The 20859-nt window shown below is 40.3% G+C and overlaps 1 protein-coding gene across 2 annotated transcripts in view; it reads left to right on the top strand.

Annotated features, from left to right (window-relative positions):
* The window catches only part of ADIPOR1 (adiponectin receptor 1), a 454062-nt gene that overhangs the window by 322666 nt on the left and 110537 nt on the right, over positions 1-20859 (top strand). For both annotated transcript variants that reach the window (XM_053706909.1, XM_053706910.1), the window contains one exon: positions 5055-5248. In XM_053706909.1, coding sequence (XP_053562884.1) covers positions 5055-5248 — 194 coding nt within the window. The remainder of the gene's footprint in view (positions 1-5054; positions 5249-20859) is intronic.

Genomic DNA, 20859 nt, shown 5'->3' with positions numbered 1-20859 from the left:
GAGTCCCTAGAAATGAAAATCTTGTGAGGGGGGGAATAGAACTTTTTTTACATTCACCTTCCACCCGTGAGATCTTAGAAAGGCCAACACTAAGTCCGTGTGAGACTTGGCTAGTTGGAAGGTCGACGCTTGAATTAGAATGTAGTCTAGATAATGCGCCACTGCTATGCCCCATGGCCTTAGAACTGCCAGAAGGGACCCTAGCACCTTCGTGAAGATTTGTGGCGCCGTGGCCAACCCGAAAGGAAGAGCCACAAACTGATAATGCTTGTCCAGAAAGGAGAACCTGAGGAACTAGTGATGATCTTTGTGGATATTAATGTGTAGATATGCATCCTTTAAGTCCACGGTGGTCATATATTGACCCTCCTGGATCAATGGTAAGATAGTCCGAATGGTCTCCATCTTGAAGGATGGGACTCTTAGGAATTGGTTTAGGATCTTGAGATCCAGAATTGGTCTGAAGGTTCCCTCCTTTTTGGGAACTATAAACAGATTGGAGTAAAACCCCTGCCCCTGTTCTGCTTTTGGAACTGGGCAGATCACTCCCATGGTAAAAAGGTCTTCTACACAGCGTAAGAACGCCTCTCTTTTTGTCGGGTTTACAGACAATTGAGAAAGATGGCACCTCCCCCTTGGAGGGGAATCCTTGAAATCTAGAAGGTATCCCTGGGTTACAATTTCTACTGCCCAGGAATCCTGAACGTCTCTTGCCCAGGCCTGAGCAAAGAGAGAGAGTCTGCCCCCTACTAGATCCGGTCCCGGATCGGAGGCTACCCCTTCATGCTGACTTAGTGGCAGCAGCAGGCTTTTTGGCCTGTTTACCCTTGTTCCAAGCCTGATTAGGTCTCCAGGTTGGCTTGGATTGAGCAAAGTTCCCCTCTTGCTTTGCAGCAGAGGAAGAGGAAGTGGGACCACTCTTGAAGTTTCGAAAGGAACGAAAATTATTTTGTTTGGTCCTCGTCTTATTTGACTTATCCTGAGGGAGGGTTTGACCCTTCCCTCCAGTAATGTCTGAAATGATCTCTTTCAGTGCAGGCCCGAATAGGGTCTTACCTTTGAAAGGGATGGACAAAAGCTTAGATTTAGATGACACATCAGCTGACCAGGACTTAAGCCATAACGCTCTACGCGCTAAAATGGCAAAACCTGAATTCTTAGCCGCTAATTTAGCAAGATGAAAAGCGGCGTCTGTAATAAAAGAATTAGCCAATTTAAGAGCCTTAATTCTGTCCAAAATATCATCTAGTGGGGTCTCCATCTGAAGAGCCTCTTCTAGAGCCTCAAACCAAAAGCCAGCAGCAGTGGTTACAGGAACAATGTACGCTATAGGTTGAAGAAGAAAACCTTGATGAACAAAAATTTTCTTTAGGAGACCCTCTAATTTTTTATCCATAGGATCAATGAAATCACAACTGTCTTCAATAGGTATAGTTGTACGCTTAGCCAGGGTAGAAATAGCTCCCTCCACCTTAGGGACCGTCTGCCATGAGTCGTTTATGGTGTCAGAAATGGGAAACATTTTCTTAAAAACAGGAGGGGAAGCGAACGGAATACCTGGTCTATCCCACTCCTTAGTAACAATGTCCGAAATCCTCTTAGGGACCGGAAAAACATCAGTGTAAACAGGAACCTCTAAATATTTGTCCATTTTACACAATTTCTCTGGAACTACAATAGGGTCACAATCATCCAGAGTAGCTAAAACCTCCCTGAGCAATAAGCGGAGGTGCTCTAGCTTAAATTTAAATGCCGTCATATCTGAATCTGTCTGAGGGAACATCTTTCCTGAATCAGAAATCTCTCCCTCAGACAGCAAATCCCTCATCCCTACTTCAAAACATTGTGAGGGAATATCGGATACGGCTACTAAAGCGTCAGAAGGCTCAGCATTTGTTCTTAACCCAGAGCTACTGCGCTTCTCTTGCAACCCAGGCAGTTTAGATAAAACCTCTGTGAGGGTAGTATTCATAACTGAAGCCATATCTTGCAAGGTGAAAGAATTAGACGCACTAGAAGTACTTGGCGTCGCTTGTGCGGGCGTTACCGGTTGTGACACTTGGGGAGAACTAGATGGCAAAACCTGACTTCCTTCTGTCTGAGAATCATTTAATGCCAAATTTTTATAAGTCAAAATATGCTGTTTGCAATTTATAGACATATTAGTACAAGTGGGACACATTCTAAGCGGGGGTTCCACAATGGCTTCTAAACAAATTGAGCAATGAGTTTTCTCAGTGTCAGACATGTTTAACAGACTAGTAATAAAGCAAGCAAGCTTGGAAAACACTTTATTTAATGAAAAAAACACAATTTGCAAAAACGGTACTGTGCCTTTAAGAGAAAAAAAGACATACACAAACTGCAAAACAGGTTAAAGTTGCTTCAAATTTTCCAAAATTTTAACAGTGTACCCACTAAGCTTTAGAAGGATTGCACCACAAGTAAATAAGCAATAAACCCCCAAATAAAAAAACCGGATTGAAATTTGTCTAAAACCGGTTAAAAACCCCTATTAGCACCTTGCCACAGCTCTGCTGTGGCCCTACCTGCCCTTAGGATTGATAATATGGGGTTAAAGCTTCGAATAGGCCATCAGAAGATTATCAGGACCTCAGGAGAAGTTGCTTGTCTGTATAACTAAATGCGCAACTGAGGCGTGAAAATAGGCCCCGCCCACCTCACTCGATGTTGCTGGGGCCTACACAAACCTAGTTTGAAAACCATGTGGGTTATAACAACCCCAAATAAGCCAAATGACCCCTCAAACAAACGTGCCATAAACATAAAAAACGTTACTCCCAGAACACACAAACGTTTGTCACAATTTCTCATAAACAAACTGAGTGCCCAAAAAACTTAGCCCTTTATGCAAGCTAGTAAAGCCTCTTTCACACTAGGATTACTGCTTAACCTTCCCCTAATGGGGATACTGTCAGCCTTTCTGAGTTAACACAGTCTCTGCAGAAAATATGAAAATATGACTGAACATACCTCATTGCTGTATAGCAAGAAACCGTTCCTCACACTGAAGTTTTCCTGTACTCCTCAGCTTCTGTGGGAACAGCAGTGGACCTTAGTTACAAATGCTAAGATCATAATCCTCCAGGCAGAAATCTTCATCTATGTCCTGCCTGAGAGTAAATAGTACAACACCGGTACCATTTAAAAATAACAAACTCTTGATTGTAGATAAAATAAAACTAACAGCTTAACACCTCTTTCACTTTACCCTTCCTGCTTAGAGCCGGCAAAGAGAATAACTGGGGGGTGGAGTTAAGGGGGGAGCTATATAGACAGCTCTGCTGTGGTGCTCTCTTTGCCACTTCCTGTTAGGAAGGATAATATCCCACAAGTAAGGATGAATCCGTGGACTCGGTAAATCATGCAAAAGAAATTAATTTGTTATCTTGGAAGGTTTTTGTTTCTTATTGCTTCTCTTCTGCTCAGAGAGTTTTCGGAATCTCAACCTTGCAGTGTGATTCGCCTTTCCTTATCTTTCTTGTTGATAAGACGGTTCTTTGTACTTATTAGGTTTCCTTCCTATATTAATCTGGATTTTGTTGTTCCTTCTCTATGTTGCACAACTTGAATTTTGTGCGTGCTTTATAAAAAAAAAATATATTTTTTTTTTTACAGGCGACTAAGGATTTTTGCCAGTCTTCTGCCCTGTTTGATTGTTTCTCTGGAAAACGTAAAGGTCAGAAATCTACTGCTACTTCTATTTCTCTCTGGTTGAGAATTATAATTAGTTTTGCTTATGAGACTGCTGGACTGCAGCCTCCTGAGAGAATTACAGCTCTTTCCACTAGGGCTGTCTTCTCTTCTTGGGCTTTTAAGAATGACGTTTCTGTGGAACAGTTTTGCAAGGCTGTAACTTGGTTCTCTTTGCATACTCTTTCCAAATTTGATACTTTTGCCTCGGACGAAGCGTCTTTTGGGAGTAAGGTTATTCAAGCGGTGGTGCCTTCTGTTTAGGTCTGCCTGTCTTGTCCCTCCCTATTCATCTGTGTCATCTAGTTTGGGTTTGGTTCCCAACAGTAATTGATGAAGCCATGGACTCACCATATCTTAGGAAAGAAAAGAAAATGTTTGCTTACCTGATAAAAAAAATTATTTCCGGATATGGTGAGTCCAAGGGCCCTGCCCTTTATTTCAAGATTGTTATTTTTTACTAAAACCTCAGGCACCTCTACACGTTGTGTTACTCGTTTTTTCTCCATTTCCTTTTGGTCAAATGACTGGGGGTTGTGGAAAGAGAAGTGATACTTAACATGTTGACTGTGGTGCTCTTTCCCTTCTCCTGCTGGCCAGGAGTGATATTCCCAACAGTAATTGATGAAGCCATGGACTCACCATATTCGGAAAGAAAGAAATTTATCAGGCAATGTATAAGCTTAGGAGCCGGCCCATTTTTGGTTCAGCACCTGGGTAGCGCTTGCTGATTGGTGGCTACATTTAGACACCAATCTGCAAGCACTACCCAGGTGCTGAACCAAAAATGGGCCGGCTCCTAAGCTTACATTCTTGCTTTTTTAAATAAAGGTACCAAGAGAACACAGAAAAATGTATAATAGGGGTAAATTAGAAAGTTGCTTAAAATTGCATTCTCTATCTGAATCATGAAAGTTTAATTTTGACTAAACTATCCCTTTAAGCTCCTCTGATATAATTACAAAATATATTTCAACTAAAGTCCTCCTTCAAAATCCCTAACAGCAGCAATAGTAGAAGACTTAGCATTACAATACTAATTAAAATAATATAGCAGGATATTTATAAGAATTGCAATACTGGATAGATATTTAACAAAGAGATAACATATTTGTCTGAGAGCTAAATCATGCAATTCTTGAATAATAACAAGTTAATAATCAGTACCATCCCTTACTCTTCTCTGCATCTGCCTCAAAACACTGCTAAGAGTATTAGGAGGTGTGAGCTATGTTTTAAGTTGTTGGGTTGAAGGGTTTCAATGGTATTATCCAAACATATGAGCCAAGAAGTAAAAATGTTTTAATGATGGCGTTCATTTATTGTTTTTTCGTTGTCAGGTGTGTTTCTTGGACTTGGCCTAAGTGGCATTGTGCCAACTCTTCACTTCACTATTGCAGAGGGCTTTGTAAAGGCAACCACGGTTGGTCAGATGGGATGGTTCTTCCTCATGGCAGTCATGTATATAACAGGTGCTGGACTGTATGCAGCTCGAATCCCTGAGCGTTTCTTTCCTGGTAAATTTGATATCTGGGTAAGTCTAGAACATTTTAATAATCAATAGCCTACATGTTCAAAAGTTTTTCTTAAACCTTTCAGTGCTAAATCATTTCACTCCCCTGTGTTAGAGCCAAACCATCCATTCTTACAAAACCATCCTATATAAAATGTCATAAATTAGCATCAATTTTACACTAACCCAGTTCTCCCATTTATTTGGATATCTGCAATATTTTATTAGCTCAAAGAAACATGTATTTATGAGTTTTAACATCAATAACCCACCAACATGAATCTAGCAGTCACTGTAAGGTGATCATTCTTACTATAACAATCACTTAACAGCTGTAAGGACTTGAAATACATTATTATAGTACCCTTTTACAGGTGGAGTCCACAGCTGCATTCATTACTTGTGGGAATACTGAACCTGGCCACCAGGAGGAGGCAAAGACACCCCAGCCAAAGGCTTAAAGTGAAAGTAAATTTTTCCACATAGCAATATATCATTACAATCTATAGCCCAAATATAACATTATCGCTGGTTTTATTTTTTCTTTTCTTCAATCTAATATTTGATATTTGTATAATTGATTTCCCTACCGTTCTGTCCGTTGCTCCTCCCACCCTCCTCTTCCTGGATTTTGTATTCATTACGTATAGAGCGGTCCCACCCGCTCTATACGTAGGCTAAAAGCTTGTTCACGTTATTGTCATCTATTGCGCATGCGCTACTCGACGATCCGGGTACAAATGCGCATGCAAACTTTCCCATCCCCTAATGAAAACGCGCATTCGTCAAACTGTATCTTGGCAACAAATGAATCCCAATTATGCGCATGCGCGAATTGTGAACGCGCGCCTAACATCCCCATGTTAATATTGTACTCGGCGCATGCGCATTGGCTGCGAGCAGGCTGTGACGTAGCTTTCTGGCCGCCGATCGGCCAGAAAGTCAATTGGTGCTTTGCAGAAACGTGACCAGGAAATAAATTAACTCCTCAGCAACGGGCTGAATTGAGGAAGATAAAAATCTGCGATTCTAAGCGGCGAAAAAGGTATTTAGGTACAGAAATAAAAAATATCATGAATGAAAGTGCTATTGTTTTGTAAGTAATTATGTAAATCTGCAAAGCAGAAGATCTAACTTTACTTTTACTTTAAATACCTCCCCCACTTCCCTCATCCTCCAGTCATTCTTTGCCTTTCAGCGTAGGACAACCTTTTTATTCTTCTGCCTTATCACTCTTTCTCGAGTGATGGCTCAATCCTAGTAGGAGCAGGGGTCAGTTAGACTGATTACAGTACTCCGTTTGTGACTGCGAGATCATGTTTGCGGTCTAGGGGTTTCCATGGGGGTTACCTTGTCGCAGGGATTTGCTGGGTCAAGGCTCCTTTTGCTTCATCGAATCTTATTACGGTGAGGCGGACGAGAGGTCGCTTGGTCTTAAACGAGAGAGGGTTTTTCTGAGAGCTTATGGTCCTTCAGCGCGTAAGCTGGTTCCTCGTCATCTGTCATAGGTGTGGAGGACCCCTTCTGTCGGGAAGAGCAAGCTTCGTCCTGGCACTCTTTTCTGGCCTGCCAGGCTTCCCTTTTTTTCCTCCAGGATGATCTGGAGAAGGGCTTTCTTAGCTAGTTACTTGTTGGGACAGTTTTCTGGGTCCTGTCTGTTTCTTCTGCTCTAGAGGCTTGTTGAGCTTTCGACGTAAAGTTTTTTGCTAGGACTCTGACTGCGTTCAGGCCAGTGAGTCAATATGATGCTCCTTCTTGGAGCTTAGATCTTATTTTTAGGGGGTTTCATTGGACTACTTTTGTAGCTATGCAGGAGGTGGTCTTTGAATTTCATCTTCAATGAGCTACTCCATCTGTAGCGTGCTTCTACCAGCATTAGTCTCTGTGTTGCAACCTTGCAATTCATACTCTTTATTGGGGTTTCCTCTATAATAAGACTGTTCTACGACCCTAGTTAGGTTTTCTTCCTAAAGTTGTGTCTATTTGTGACTTCAATCAAGAGTCTTTGGCTGAGGTGTCTTTGCCTCCTCCTTGTGACCAGGCTCAGTATTCCCACAAGTAATGAATGCAGCTGTGGACTATCCCTGTACAGAAGGAAAGGAAATGATCTGGTAAGCATAATTTATGTTTTCTTTCAAATGAAATATTTATTTCATCAGATGGTGCGAGTCCACGAGTAATCACGTATGGGAAGGAGTTATCATCTAAGCAGGTCTATTCTCAGTGAGATATGTCACATGCCTTCCATGGTAAATTTGGAATTGTCCACCAATCCCTAGGTCTTACATTGAGCTACTCCTTCTGGATCCCCAAGTGAAATGTTAACTTGTCCACTAATAACCTGGGTTGTAAATGCTTTTACTGGTTTAGACCATTGGCATTGTGCTCGCACTGTCTAGGATGGACTTTTCTACTGGAAGCAAGTTCGTTTAGCTGGGGTATGCACAGTGGAGCAGGTGTTAAAAGTTAATACTTTTCACCTTCATAGACCACCTGCTATTAGTATGAACATGTACACATGCTTTCACGTAGTCTGTACACCATACACTTTTACTTACAGTTTTTAGCGCCCTCAGAAATCACTTCTGAGCTGTACACAGTGTTTTTTCCTTCACCTGCGCTAAACTTTTTCTTGTTCCCTTCGGGTTCTTGATTTTAGCATTCATTGTAGCGGAGGAACGCTAAGGGTTAACAATTTTAGTGAGCCTTTTCGGAGTCGTCATTTTTTCCTGTCCCTGTGTTACTGTAACCTATTCAGCATCTAAGTAAGGTTCCTATGACCAGTGTAGGTGGTAAGACACTCTGATCTACAGAGTTTGATTTCAAGTTTAGGGCGCACATTTTAGTTAACCCTTTATGTGCTGTGTTATTTGCTATATAAGCCTTTTGCTGTTTTGTACCCTTTTTCAGCACTATTTAACAATACCTTGTTATTGTTATTGTTTCACTATTTAGGGTTTATCAGCCTAATATTATGCCATTTTCTTTCCTTCAGTCTGTCTCTGATACTTAATCTATGTCCTTACTGTCATGATAAAGCAAACTGTTGCAGCTCAGGCCTCTGGTCCATCATCTTATTTTCTAGAAGAGAGATCCTCTGATACTTTAAACAGGGCTTTGCTGTGTTTCAAAGTTTTGCTAGGGTTTTACCCTATTAACCCCTTGAGTGCTAATGATGGCTCTTAGTCATCACAAATTGTCTCAGTCAGGTGCTAATGACGGCTCAGAGCTGTCACTAGCACTCTCCCACTTTGAGGGAGATCTGGGGGCTCCACCGGTTCCTACCCCGGCGATCAGGCCTGCAAAGTGACAGGCTTCGCTTGGGCTTCACGTTCGTTACACACGGTGAAGTCATGCGCAATGACATGATAACCTCACCGCGCAACTTTATTTAACATTAACAATGTTAACTATAGGAGCAGGGGGCATGCTGCTTAGAAGCCTGTATCTCGGGCATCGAATCAGCTACAGACCCCCAAGACCCACCGTTGGAAAGGTAATCGCCTAACCTTTTCCAACAGTGTAGGTCTTGGGGATCTGAAATAATTAAAAAAAGTAAAAAAAAAATATTTTTATAAAATAAAAAAACCTTTAAAAAACCTTAGCACCCTGGTGGGAAAGTGCTTAGCACTCAAAGGGTTAAAGTTGCTTATCTGAACTTTATCCAAAACGTAAGGAGTATATCCACTTAACTAATAATGAGGTGTTAGGGGGAATTTACGGGCGGTGGCCATGACAGGTCGTTTTGTCAGCTGCTATAAGCTTCTCGAGTAATCTTTTAAAAATCAACCTTCTTATTTGCCATCGAGCAGTGATAAACAGCACGTGCAATACAGCAGAAGAAGCCCATCAAATAGCAACGTCTTTAACTTTAGACCCTCTAGAGTCCGATACAAAGCAGAGGAAAGCATGTGAGGCCAACCAGAGCATTTTAACCACACAACAGTGCTAACCTCGCTGAGCTATAAACGCCAATGTTGTTTGCTGGACTGAGTTTGATAAAACACTAGTCATGCCACCAGCTCATAAGCCTTGCTTTCAAGCCTTGGCTCCTTACCCTAGGACTTAAATATCGAAAATTGGAGTAGGTTAAAGGGACAGTCTAGTCAAAATTAAACTTTCATGATATAGGGAATGCAATTTTAAACAATTTTCCAATTCACTTTTATAATCAAATTTGCTTTATCTTGGTATTCTATGTTGAAAGCTAAACCTAGGTAGGCTCATATGTTTATTTCTAAAACCTTGTAGGCCGCCCCTTATTTCAATGCATTTGGCAGTTTTTCGCAGCTAGAAGGCGTGAGTACATGTGTGCCATACAGATAACATTGTGACAACGCCCATGGTTTTACAAGTGAGAGGGCACTGATTGGCTAAATGCATGTTTGTCAAAAGAGCTGAAAAAATAATAAAGGGATTATCTATCTTTTTAAACACTAACAATTCTGGAGTAGACTGTCCCTTTAAATATGATTCTGGTAAAGTGTATCAGCTTTATTTACAACCTGTAAGACTGTGTTAAAGGGACACTGAACCCAATTTTTTTCTTTCATGATTCAGATAGAGCATGAAATTATAAGCAACTTTCTAATTTACTCCTATTATCAAATTTTCTTCATTCTCTTGGTATCTTTATTTGGAATGCAAGAATGTAAGTTTAGATGCCGGCCTATTTTTGGTGAACAACCTTCTTTGTTCTTGCTGATTGGTGGATAAATTCATCCACCAACAAAAAAAGTGCTGTCCAGAGGTCTGAACCAAAAAAAAATCTTAGATGCCTTCTTTTTCAAATAAAGATAGCAAGAGAATGAAGAAAAAGTGATAATAAGAGTAAATTAGAAAGTTGCTGAAAATTGCATGCTCTATCTGAATCACGAAAGAAAACATTTGGGTTCAGTGTCCCTTTAAGCTCTGCTGGTGAACATGAGACTGATCATTTTCTTTATAACTTACATGGGATTCACTAACCTGATCTCAGTCCAGCAACTTTTACAGGCTGTTCGCAAAACTTGTTTAACTTTAAATCACTACTAGCTTTAGATTTGTCACTGATATTTAAATCTGTTCTCACTAAGTTTTTTGAACGACATATCAGGAAAAAATAGATACAATAAGAGGTTTAAATTATCTATTTCCCTTGATATACTGTTAGTTGCTGTGCTATATAAAGAATCCTTATCCCTGTAGACCTCAATATAATATGAAAAGTACCACCTATGTTAATGTTATCAGAGGCTCTCCAGTATATGACGCTATGAGAGGGCAACTGGTCCATACTGATCACCTTCCCTACCTCTTCTGAGCTATTTTCTAACCTATCCTACCTTAAAGGGGCAGTCTACACCAGAATTTGTATTGTTTAAAAAGATAGATAATACCTTTATTACCCATCCCCTAGTTTTGCATAACCAACACAGTTATATAAATACACTTTTTACCTCTGTGATTACATTGTATCTAAGCCTCTGCAAACTTCCCCCTTACCTCGGTTCTTTTGACAGACATCCATTTTAGCTTTTAGCCAATCAGAGCTAGCTCACTGGAACTCCACGTGCGTGAGCACAGTGTTATCTATATGAAACACATGAACTAACACCCTCTAGTGGTGAAAAACTGTAAAAATGCCCTGAGAGAAGAGGCGGCCTTCAAGGGTTTAAAAATTTGCATATGAACCTCCTAGGTTTAGCTTTCAACTTAGAATACCAAGAGAACAAACAAAATTGTTGATTAAAGAAAATTGGAAAATTGTTTAAAATGACATTCTCTATCAGAATTATGAAAGTTTATTTTGGACTAGACTGTCCCTTTAATTATGTACTCACCAATGGTCAAGGAGTAATTAGAATGGTGTTTTATATATATATATATATATATATATATATATAGCTATGTAGGCTACCAATACGCTACCAGTCCTGTACATCCATGTCTCTGTTGAGTGTAACGTATACCCATAGTCTTCTTTTTTTTTTTTTTTAAATATATATATATATATATATATATATATATATATACATATATATATAGCTAGAACTAGGTGGAAATTATACTACTAATGTTTCACCCTCTGTAGGGCTACCATTACTCTACTACATATAGCTGTTCTGTTATGTATATATATATTAAGCAAAGTTAGCATATCAGCGGTTAGAGAGCAATAACATACTAATGGAAGAATATACTATAATATAGCGTAAGGTTAATGCACAGTCTCACGCTATTTCAGCTACATCTGGGAAACCCCTATACCTCAAAAGTTGGTCTGATCTTATTGTTAATTATATATTCTATATTGTCATTACATGACATATCTATCCACAGTAAATAGCATTCTAAGACCCAAATATACCCCAACACTGCTTATGATGCAATCACATGCAGATGTCCTTTACTTATAAATGCTGCTATCTGGTTTGGTCCCATTATAGTTTGAACTAGAGAAATTCCATTGGTCCCCACCTAAGATTAAAAGGATTATTTTGGCTGATGTGCTTATAACTTCTAATAATAAATCCTATAATACTATTTCTTATAACCCCCTCCTTTCTAATACTTTTAATACCTGGAAGCGGCAGCATTTATCATTATGTTTGTCTACTTACTACAAGAATTTTTTTTTTTATATACAAAGTTAATGCCAATAGTAACACTAAAATACTAAAATTAAAAAAAATTGGTTCTTAATTTGATATCCAAAAGCGGTCTCTCTTGTTGGAAACAACCTCCTATATCTTGATTGCTTACTCATGGGGTCCAAGAGTGGCCTCCTGTGTCATTTCGGAGGTATATAGAGTTCTAGGCATTCTATCCACATGTGTCTCTATATTTCCTGCAAAGTGTTATGTTATTTGGTGTCTGTATGCCATTACCATTGTGTTTTGTTGTTCTATATTTCATGTATGACTTACTACAAACCTCAATTAAAAAAAGTAAAAATAAAACATAATGAGGTGTTAACTATGTTGCCTCCAACTGTTAAAAGGACATGAAACATGCAATTTTTCCAATTTACTTCATTTATCAAAATTGAATTGGTAGTCTTTGTTGAAGAAGCAGCAATGCATTACTGGGAGCTAGGTTGTGCATTGAGTGAGCCAATGAAATTAGGCATATATGTTCAGCCACAAATCGGCAGCTTCCGAGCCTACCTAGGTATACTTTTTAGCAAAGGATACCAAGAGAACAAAACAGCTAAAAGTAGTAAATTGGAAAGTTGTTTAAAATCACATGCTCTATTTAAATCATGAAAGAAAAAAACTGGGTTCCATGTCCCTTTAAGCTCAGACATTTGAAAGTTTGGAAGGTGATCCTTATTTGGCCTTTAGCTCAAGTAACTAAGTTACCCATTAATAATATGGGTGTTTCTGACTCTGTGGACTCTTATTTTGCGGATAGTCTCTCTCAGGACCCTGCTTATGTGGCAGAGGATTTGTTCCTTAATTTCAGGCTCAATCATATTAATGCCCTTATTTTGGGACGTTTTAATTGCTTTAGAGGTAGAGGATTTCCCTGCTACAGTCAAGCAACCAGTTAAGAGGATTGATAAATTATTTTACACAGCTCCTAAACAGCCTTCCTCTTTTCCCGTTCCTGACTGTTTCTTAACTTATTTCGAAGGAATGGCAGAAGCCAGGTTTTTTTTTCTTCATCTGCCAAGATTAAATCTTTATTTCTCTTGTAAGGTGTATCCAGTCCACGGGTTCATCCATTACTTGTAGGATATTCTCCTTCCCAACAGGAAGTTGCAAGAGGACACCCACAGCAGAGCTGTCTATATAGCTCCTCCCCTAACCCCCACCCCCAGTCATTCTCTTGCAACTCTCGACAAGGGAAGTATCAAGAGATATGTGGTGATAGTTTTACCTTCAATCAAGAGTTTATTTTTAAACGGTACCGGCGTTGTACTGTTTTACTCTCAGGCAGAAATTAGAAGAAGAATTCTGCCTGGAGGTTGATGATCTTAGCGGTTTGTAACTAAGGTCCATTGCTGTTCTCACACATAACTGAAGAGTATGGGATAACTTCATTTGGGGGAACGGTCTGCAGATTACCTGTTTTGAGGTATGTTCAGTATTTTTATTTCTAGAGAGATGAATAAGTTCTAGAAAATGCTGACAGAGCCTTGTGTATTTGAGGTAAGCCTGATGCAGTGATTTAACAACGACTGGGATCATGCTTACAAAACAGGGTAATACTCATGTTAATATTATTTAGTGTCAAAACGTTTACATGTTTTCATAAATAGAAAGTTTTTTCTCTGAGGGAGATAAATCTTTATTTGGGGCCTAGTTTTCCACATGGCTAGTCAGATACTCCTAGGAGTATTTTCTTAAGGCCCCTCTGGCATCCAGTACATGGTGGGAGGGGCCTATTTTAGCGCTTTAGCTGTGCAGTTTTAATTCAGACTGAGACATCCAGCTTCCCTAGAGGAGTCCTTTGGCATCTGAGGACCATTATAAAGGGTTTATTCCTTCACCAAATCGTACTCTCAGGCAGAAATTAGAAGAAGAATTCTGCCTGGAGATTTGATGATCTTAGCGGGATCATGTTTACAAAACAGGGTAATACTCTCGTTAATACTTATATTTCTTAGTGACAAAACGTTTACATGACTTCATATATAAGACGTTTTTTCTCTGAGGGAGATAACTTTTTCTTTGGGGTCTAGTTTCCACATGGATAATCTGATACTCCTATGAGTACTTTCTTAAGGCCCCTCTGGCATCCAGTACATGGGTGGGAGGGGCCTATTTTAGCACTCTAAATGCGCAGTTTTAATTTAGACTGAGACATCCAGCTTCCCTAGAGGAGTCCTCTGACACCTGAGAACCATTACAAGGGGTTTATTTCTGCACAAAATCGTATTTGAGGGCAGGTAGGAGCCTCAGCAGAGCTGTGGCAGGGTGCTCAACTGTCTTTTAACATTTTTAACGTTTTTTTAAATCCGGTTTGGGGCCTAAGGGGTTAATCATCCATTTGCAAGTGGGTGCAATGTTGCTTTAGTCCTTTACACACACACTAAAAATTTCAAAGACTTTACTATATTTTTTCACTGTTTTGCAGTTTAAGTGTTAGTTTTTTTTCTCTTAAAGGCACAGTAACGTTTTTGTTTAATTCCAAGCTTGCTTGTCTCATTACTAGTCTGTTAAACATGTCTGACATAGAGGAAACTCCTTGTTCAATATGTTTAGAAGCCATGGTGGAACCCCCTCTTAGAATGTGTACCAAATGTACTGAAATTTCTATAAACTATAAAGACCATATTATGGCGCTTAAAGATTTATCTCCAGGGGATTCTCTGACGGAAAAAAGGGAGATTATGCCATCCAGCTCTCCCCATGTGTCAGAACCTATAACTCCCGCTCAAGTGACGCCAAGTACATCTAGCGCGTCTAATTCTTTTACCTTACATGACATGGCGGCAGTTATGAAAAGCGAGACAGCTCTGGGGCTAGAACTAATACAGAGCTTTCTGACACTTTAATGCCTGTGTCCGATATACCCTCACAATACTCAGAAGCCGAGGCAGGTGAGCTTCTATCTGTGGGTGACATTTCAGACTCAGGGAAGGCGTTACTTCAGTCTGATTCTGAAATGACAGCGTTTAAATTTAAGCTTGAACACCTCCGCTTATTGCTTAGGGAGGTTTTAGCGACTCTGGATGACTGTGACCCCATTGTGGTTCCAGACAAATTGTGTAAAATGGACAAATACTTTGCAGTGCCTGTTTACACTGATGTTTTTCCGGTCCCTAAGAGGTTTTCGGAAATTATTACTAAGGAATGGGATAGACCAGTTGTGCCGTTCTCTCCCCCTCCTGCTTTCAAAAAGATGTTTCCCATAGATGCCGCCATACGGGACTCGTATCAGACGGTCCCTAAGGTGGAGGGAGCAGTCTCTACCCTAGCTAAGCGTACAACTATCCCCGTCGAGGACAGTTGTGCTTTCCTAGATTCTATGGATAAAAAATTGGAGGGTCTCCTTAAGAAAATTTTTATACATCAAGGTTTTATTCTCCAGCCTTTTGCATGCATAGCCCCAGTTACTGCTGCAGCGGCTTTTTGGTTCGAGTCTCTTGAGGAGGCTCTGCAGGTAGAAACCCCGCTAGACAATATTCTAGACAGGATTAAATCTCTTATATTAGTTAATTCCTTTATTTCTGACGCCGTTTTTCAGGTAACCAAACTAACGGCTAAGAATTCAGGTTTTGCCATTTTGGAGCATAGGGCGCTATGGCTTAAGTCCTGGTCAGCAGACGTTACTTCAAAGTCTAAGCTTCTTAACATCCCCTTCAAAGGACAGACCCTATTCGGGCCGGGCCTGAAGGAGATCATTTCTGATATTACTGGAGGAAAAGGTCACGCCCTTCCTCAGGATAGGTCCAATAAATTAAGGACCAAACAGAATAATTTTCGTTCATTTCGAAACTTCAAGAGTGGCGCAGCTTCAGCTTCCTCTAATGCAAAACAAGAGGGAAATTTCGCCCAGTCCAAACCAGTCTGGAGACCGAACCAGGCTTGAAACGAAGGGAAGCAGGCCAAGAAGCCTGCTGCTGCCTCTAAGACAGCATGAAGAGGTAGCCCCCGATCCGGGACCGGATCTAGTAGGGGGCAGACTTTCTCTCTTCGCCCAGGCTTGGGCAAGAGACGTCTAGGATCCCTGGGCACTAGAGATTGTTTCCCAGGGTTATCTTCTGGAATTCAAAGGATCATCTCCAATGGCGAGATTTCATCTCTCACAATTATCTGCAAACCAGATAAAGAGAGAGGCATTCTTACGTTGCGTTCAAGACCTACTGGTTATGGGAGTGATCCACCCAGTTCCAAGAGAGGAACAGGGACAAGGTTTCTATTCAAACCTGTTTATAGTTCCCAAAAAAGAGGGAACTTTCAGACCACTGCAACTTTGCATGCTCAATCAGTGGAATGGGGACTACACAGATTTGTCCCCTCTGCTAAATCTGGATCAGGAGACCAGGGATTCTCTTCTGCTGGGGCGCAGTCTGGAACTCCCTGAAGGCTCAGGGTTCGTGGACTCAGGAGGAAGCCCTCCTTCCGATAAACATTCTGGAACTGAGAGCGATATTCAATGCTCTTCAGGCTTGGCCTCAACTAGCTGCAGTCAGGTTCATCAGATTTCAGTCGGACAATATCACGACTGTAGCCTATATCAACCATCAGGGGGGAACAAGAAGCCCCCTGGCAATGTTGGAGGTTTCAAAAATAATTCTATGGGCAGAGGTTCACTCTTGCCATCTCTCAGCTATCCATATCCCAGGAGTAGAGAACTGGGAGGCGGATTTTCTAAGTCGGCAGACTTTTCATCCGGGGGGAGTGGGAGCTCCATCCGGAGGTATTTGCCCAGCTGATTCAACTATGGGGCAAACCAGAACTGGATCTGATGGCGTCTCCTTATTACGGGTCCAGGTCAAGGGATCCCCAGGCAGCGCTGATAGATGCTTTAGCAGTGCCCTGGTCCTTCAGCTGGCTTATGTGTTCCCACCATTTCCTCTCCTCCCTCGTCTGATTGCCAAGATCAAGCAGGAGAGAGCTTCATTGATTTTGATAGCACCTGCGTGGCCACGCAGGACTTGGTATGCAGATCTGGTGGACATGTCATCCTTTCCACCATGGACTCTGCCGCTGAGGCAGGACCTTCTACTCCAAGGTCCATTCAAACATCCAAATCTAATATCTCTGCGGCTGACTGCTTGGAGATTGAACGCTTAATTTTATCAAAACATGGTTTCTCCGAGTCGGTCATTGATACCTTGATTCAGGCTCGAAAGCCTGGAAAACCAGGAAAATCTATCATAAGATATGGTGTAAATATCTTCATTGGTGTGAATCCAAGGGTTACTCGTGGAGTAAGGTCAGGATTCCCAGGATACTATCTTTTCTCCAAGAAGGATTGGAAAAGGGATTATCGGCTAGTTCCTTAAAGGGACAGATTTCTGCTCTGTCTATTCTTTTGCACAAGCGCCTGGCTGATGTTCCAGACGTTAAGGCGTTTTGTCAGGCTTTGGTTAGAATCAGGCCTGTGTTTAAACCTGTTGCTCCGCCATGGAGTTTAAATTTAGTTCTTAAAGTTCTTCAAGGGGTTCCGTTTGAACCCTTGCATTCCATAGATATCAAGCTTTTATCTTGGAAAGTTCTGTTTTTAGTAGCTATCTCTTCGGCTCGAAGAGTTTCAGAGTTATCTGCCTTGCAGTGTGATTCTCCTTATCTGATCTTCCATGCAGATAAGGTAGTTTTGCATACCAAACCTGGGTTTCTTCCTAAGGTAGTATCTAATTGGAATATCAATCAGGAAATTGTTGTTCTGTCACTGTGTCCTAATCCTTCTTCAAAGAAGGAACGTCTGTTACACAATCTTGACGTGGTTCGTGCTTTAAAGTTTTATTTGCAAGCTACTAAGGATTTTCGTCAAACATCTGCATTGTTTGTTGTCTACTCTGGAAAGAGGAGAGGCCAAAAGGGTCCGGCAACTTCTCTTTCTTTTTGGCTAAGAAGCATAATCCGTTTAGTTTATGAGACTGCTGGCCAGCAGCCTCCTGAAAGAATTACAGCTCACTCTACTAGAGCGGTAGCTTCCACATGGGCTTTTAAACATGAGGCCTCTGTTGAACAGATTTGTAAGGCGGCGACTTGGTCTTCGCTTCATACTTTTTCTAAATTCTACAAATTTGATACTTTTGCTTCCTCGGAGGCTATTTTTGGGAGAAAGGTCTTACAGGCAGTGGTGCCTTCCGTTTGAGTACCTGCCTTGTCCCTCCCTTTATCCGTGTCCTAAAGCTTTGGTATTGGTATCCCACAAGTAATGGATGAACCCGTGGACTGGATACACCTTACAAGAGAAAACAAAATTTATGCTTACCTGATAAATTTCTTTCTCTTGTGGTGTATTGAGCCACGGCCCGCCCTGTCACTTTAAGGCAGGTGTTTTTATTTTTTAAAACTACAGTCACCACTGCACCCTATAGTTTCTCCTTTTTTCTTACTTGTCTTCGGTCGAATGACTGGAGGTGGGGGTTAGGGGAGGAGCTTTATAGACAGCTCTGCTGTGGGTGTCCTCTTGCAACTTCCTGTTGGGAAGGAGAATATCCCACAAGTAATGGATGAACCCGTGGACTGGATACACCACAAGAGAGAAATTTATCAGGTAAGCATAAATTTTGTTTTTGTTAAAACAGAGATTTTGGAAACTTTTCCTAAAATGTATGCAGCCATTTCCACTCTTGCTTGGTGTACACCTGTTCCTTTGGAGGATAGTTCCTCTGATAAAAAAAACTTGAGGATCTTTTCCTCTTGAAAGTTTTCAAACTGCTGTCAGTGTTGCCTGCATAGCCACTGCTACTGTTTGGTGTGACAACCTTTCAGAACTTGTTTCTGGGTAAACTACTTTGGATGAGATTCAGAATTACAATAATCTCCTGAGAACAACACATTTCTTTATTTATGATGCAGCAGTGGAAATAATTCACATTAAAGAATGTTAGCTGTTTTAGCTAGACAAGCTTTTAGGCTTGAAAAAAGAAGTCAAACAGGCGCAGCCCGACTCAAGTGCACCGATATTTAATACGACGTAAGTGCGCAAGAAAAATGGCTACTTACAGGAGATAAATTAATACAAGCAGTAAAAAAACAAAAAGCGGTTTACAAAAGGCATATATTCCAAGCCTAGTGACAGCTGGAAGTCTCTCCCGTGTCTGCTCCTCCTCAGCCGTAAAGAAACCAAGTCCAGAGCTAGATACAGAGAATTCCTCCAGGCAATCACAGTGTATGCCGTTTAGAACAAGAACCTCTACGCGTTTCGTCTGAGAATGCTCAGACTTTTTCAAGAGTGAGTTAATTAGCGACTCTAACCGGCTTTTTAAAGAGCCAATGACAGGTATACATTGATACAAATACTAATGGCATGTAAGGACACGCCTGTATGGTGTTACATTTGTAATAGGTACAAGATTTAAAATGATACAGAATATAACATGATACAAAATATAAAACAACAAACTGTAAAAAGGAAATGCACTTAAGCATATAAAAAATGAAAAGAATATAATTGGAATGTTTGCTAGAATATGTGCTAAAATATATCAGCATATGTATACATATGCTCTTATGATTCTAAACACTCTTATGCCACAAGACGCATGTATAGGCGTTATATGCTATTCATAATATATAAAAAACAAAAAACAATTTGTTCTAAAGTGTTCCTTACATGAACTCTTGTAAATCTAATTCTATGTTTAATCCCCAGGGGTGCATAGAATCTAGTTGGTATATCCAAAAGGACTCCCTGCGTCGTAAAGTTAATAATCTGTTGGGGTATCCAGTCTATAACTTTGATTTTCAAGCTTTTAGGGTCTGAGTTATAATGTATTCTGAAATGCTCGGGGACACTTTGTGTATCCAATTCTATTTTTATATTATTCACGTGCTCATTAAGTATAGTGCGGATGTTTCTTTTAGTTTTGCCAATGTAGATTATTTTTTTTTTTTGCAACTACAGCTTAGAAGATGCACAACATCAATTGTGCTGCAGTTGCATTTATATTTCATATTAAATGTTTTAGTTTCCCTAGAATTCATGAAACTGTTGCTTTTATCTACATATTTGCACATCCCACATCTTGCTACTCCACATTTGTATGTGCCTGGCTTTTGTTCCAACCAGTGAGTGATTGTGGTGCTTTTTTGTTGTTGTGAGTCACGTAATTTGGTGGGTGCTAGTATGTTTTTGAGATCTTTATTTTTCTTAAAGGTCACTAATGGTCTATCGGGCAGCGTGTTTCCTAATATGGGATCTGCTTTTAAAACACCCCAATGTCTTTTTAAGATGTTCTGAATATCTCTAAAGCCTTGATTACAGGTTGTGGTGAATCTAATGTTGTTACTATTGTGTGTAGTAGTAGATTTCCTCTTTTCCCGGGGTTCAAGAAGCACTTTTCTATTCATATTTTGGACCCTCTCTTTGGCTGATTTTATAGTTAGCTCATTATAACCCTTTTCTAAGAATCTAGCATCCAAAATTGCTGCTTCATTATAATAATCAATTTCCCTGGTGCAGTTTCTCTTGATCTATCGGTACTGTCCTAGGGGAACATTGGTTTTCCTCCTAGATAGATGACCACTTTGGGCTATCAGGTGTGATAGAAAAAACAATTGAAGCAAAACAGAGGCAATGAATATATGGATCTTCAACTGCAGATCAAATGAAATGTATCACCCAGCACTAGCTTATCTTATGAGAAAACAAGCTTATGGCTTACAGTGAGTTAATAGTGCTGAATATAATGTGAATAACTGAGGTAAGGTAACCAGGAGCAATCACAAGCAGGCAGCTTAGTATTTTGTAGGAGCAGCTTAAAAATGCTTTTTAAAGAGCCAATGACAGGTATACATTGATACAAATACCAATGGCATGTAAGGACACGCCTGTAGGGTGTTACATTTGTAAGAGGTACAAGATTTAAAATGATACAGAATATAACATGATACAAAATATAAAACAACAAACTGTAAAAAGGAAATTGATTACAGGTTGTGGGGAATCTAATGTTGTTACTATTGTGTGTAGTAGTAGATTTCCTCTTTTCCCGGGGTTCAAGAAGCACATTTCTATTCATA

Source organism: Bombina bombina, chromosome 3 (assembly GCF_027579735.1).
Source record: "Bombina bombina isolate aBomBom1 chromosome 3, aBomBom1.pri, whole genome shotgun sequence".
Lineage (NCBI taxonomy): Eukaryota > Metazoa > Chordata > Amphibia > Anura > Bombinatoridae > Bombina > Bombina bombina.
This window is presented reverse-complemented; position numbering and strand designations above follow the sequence as displayed.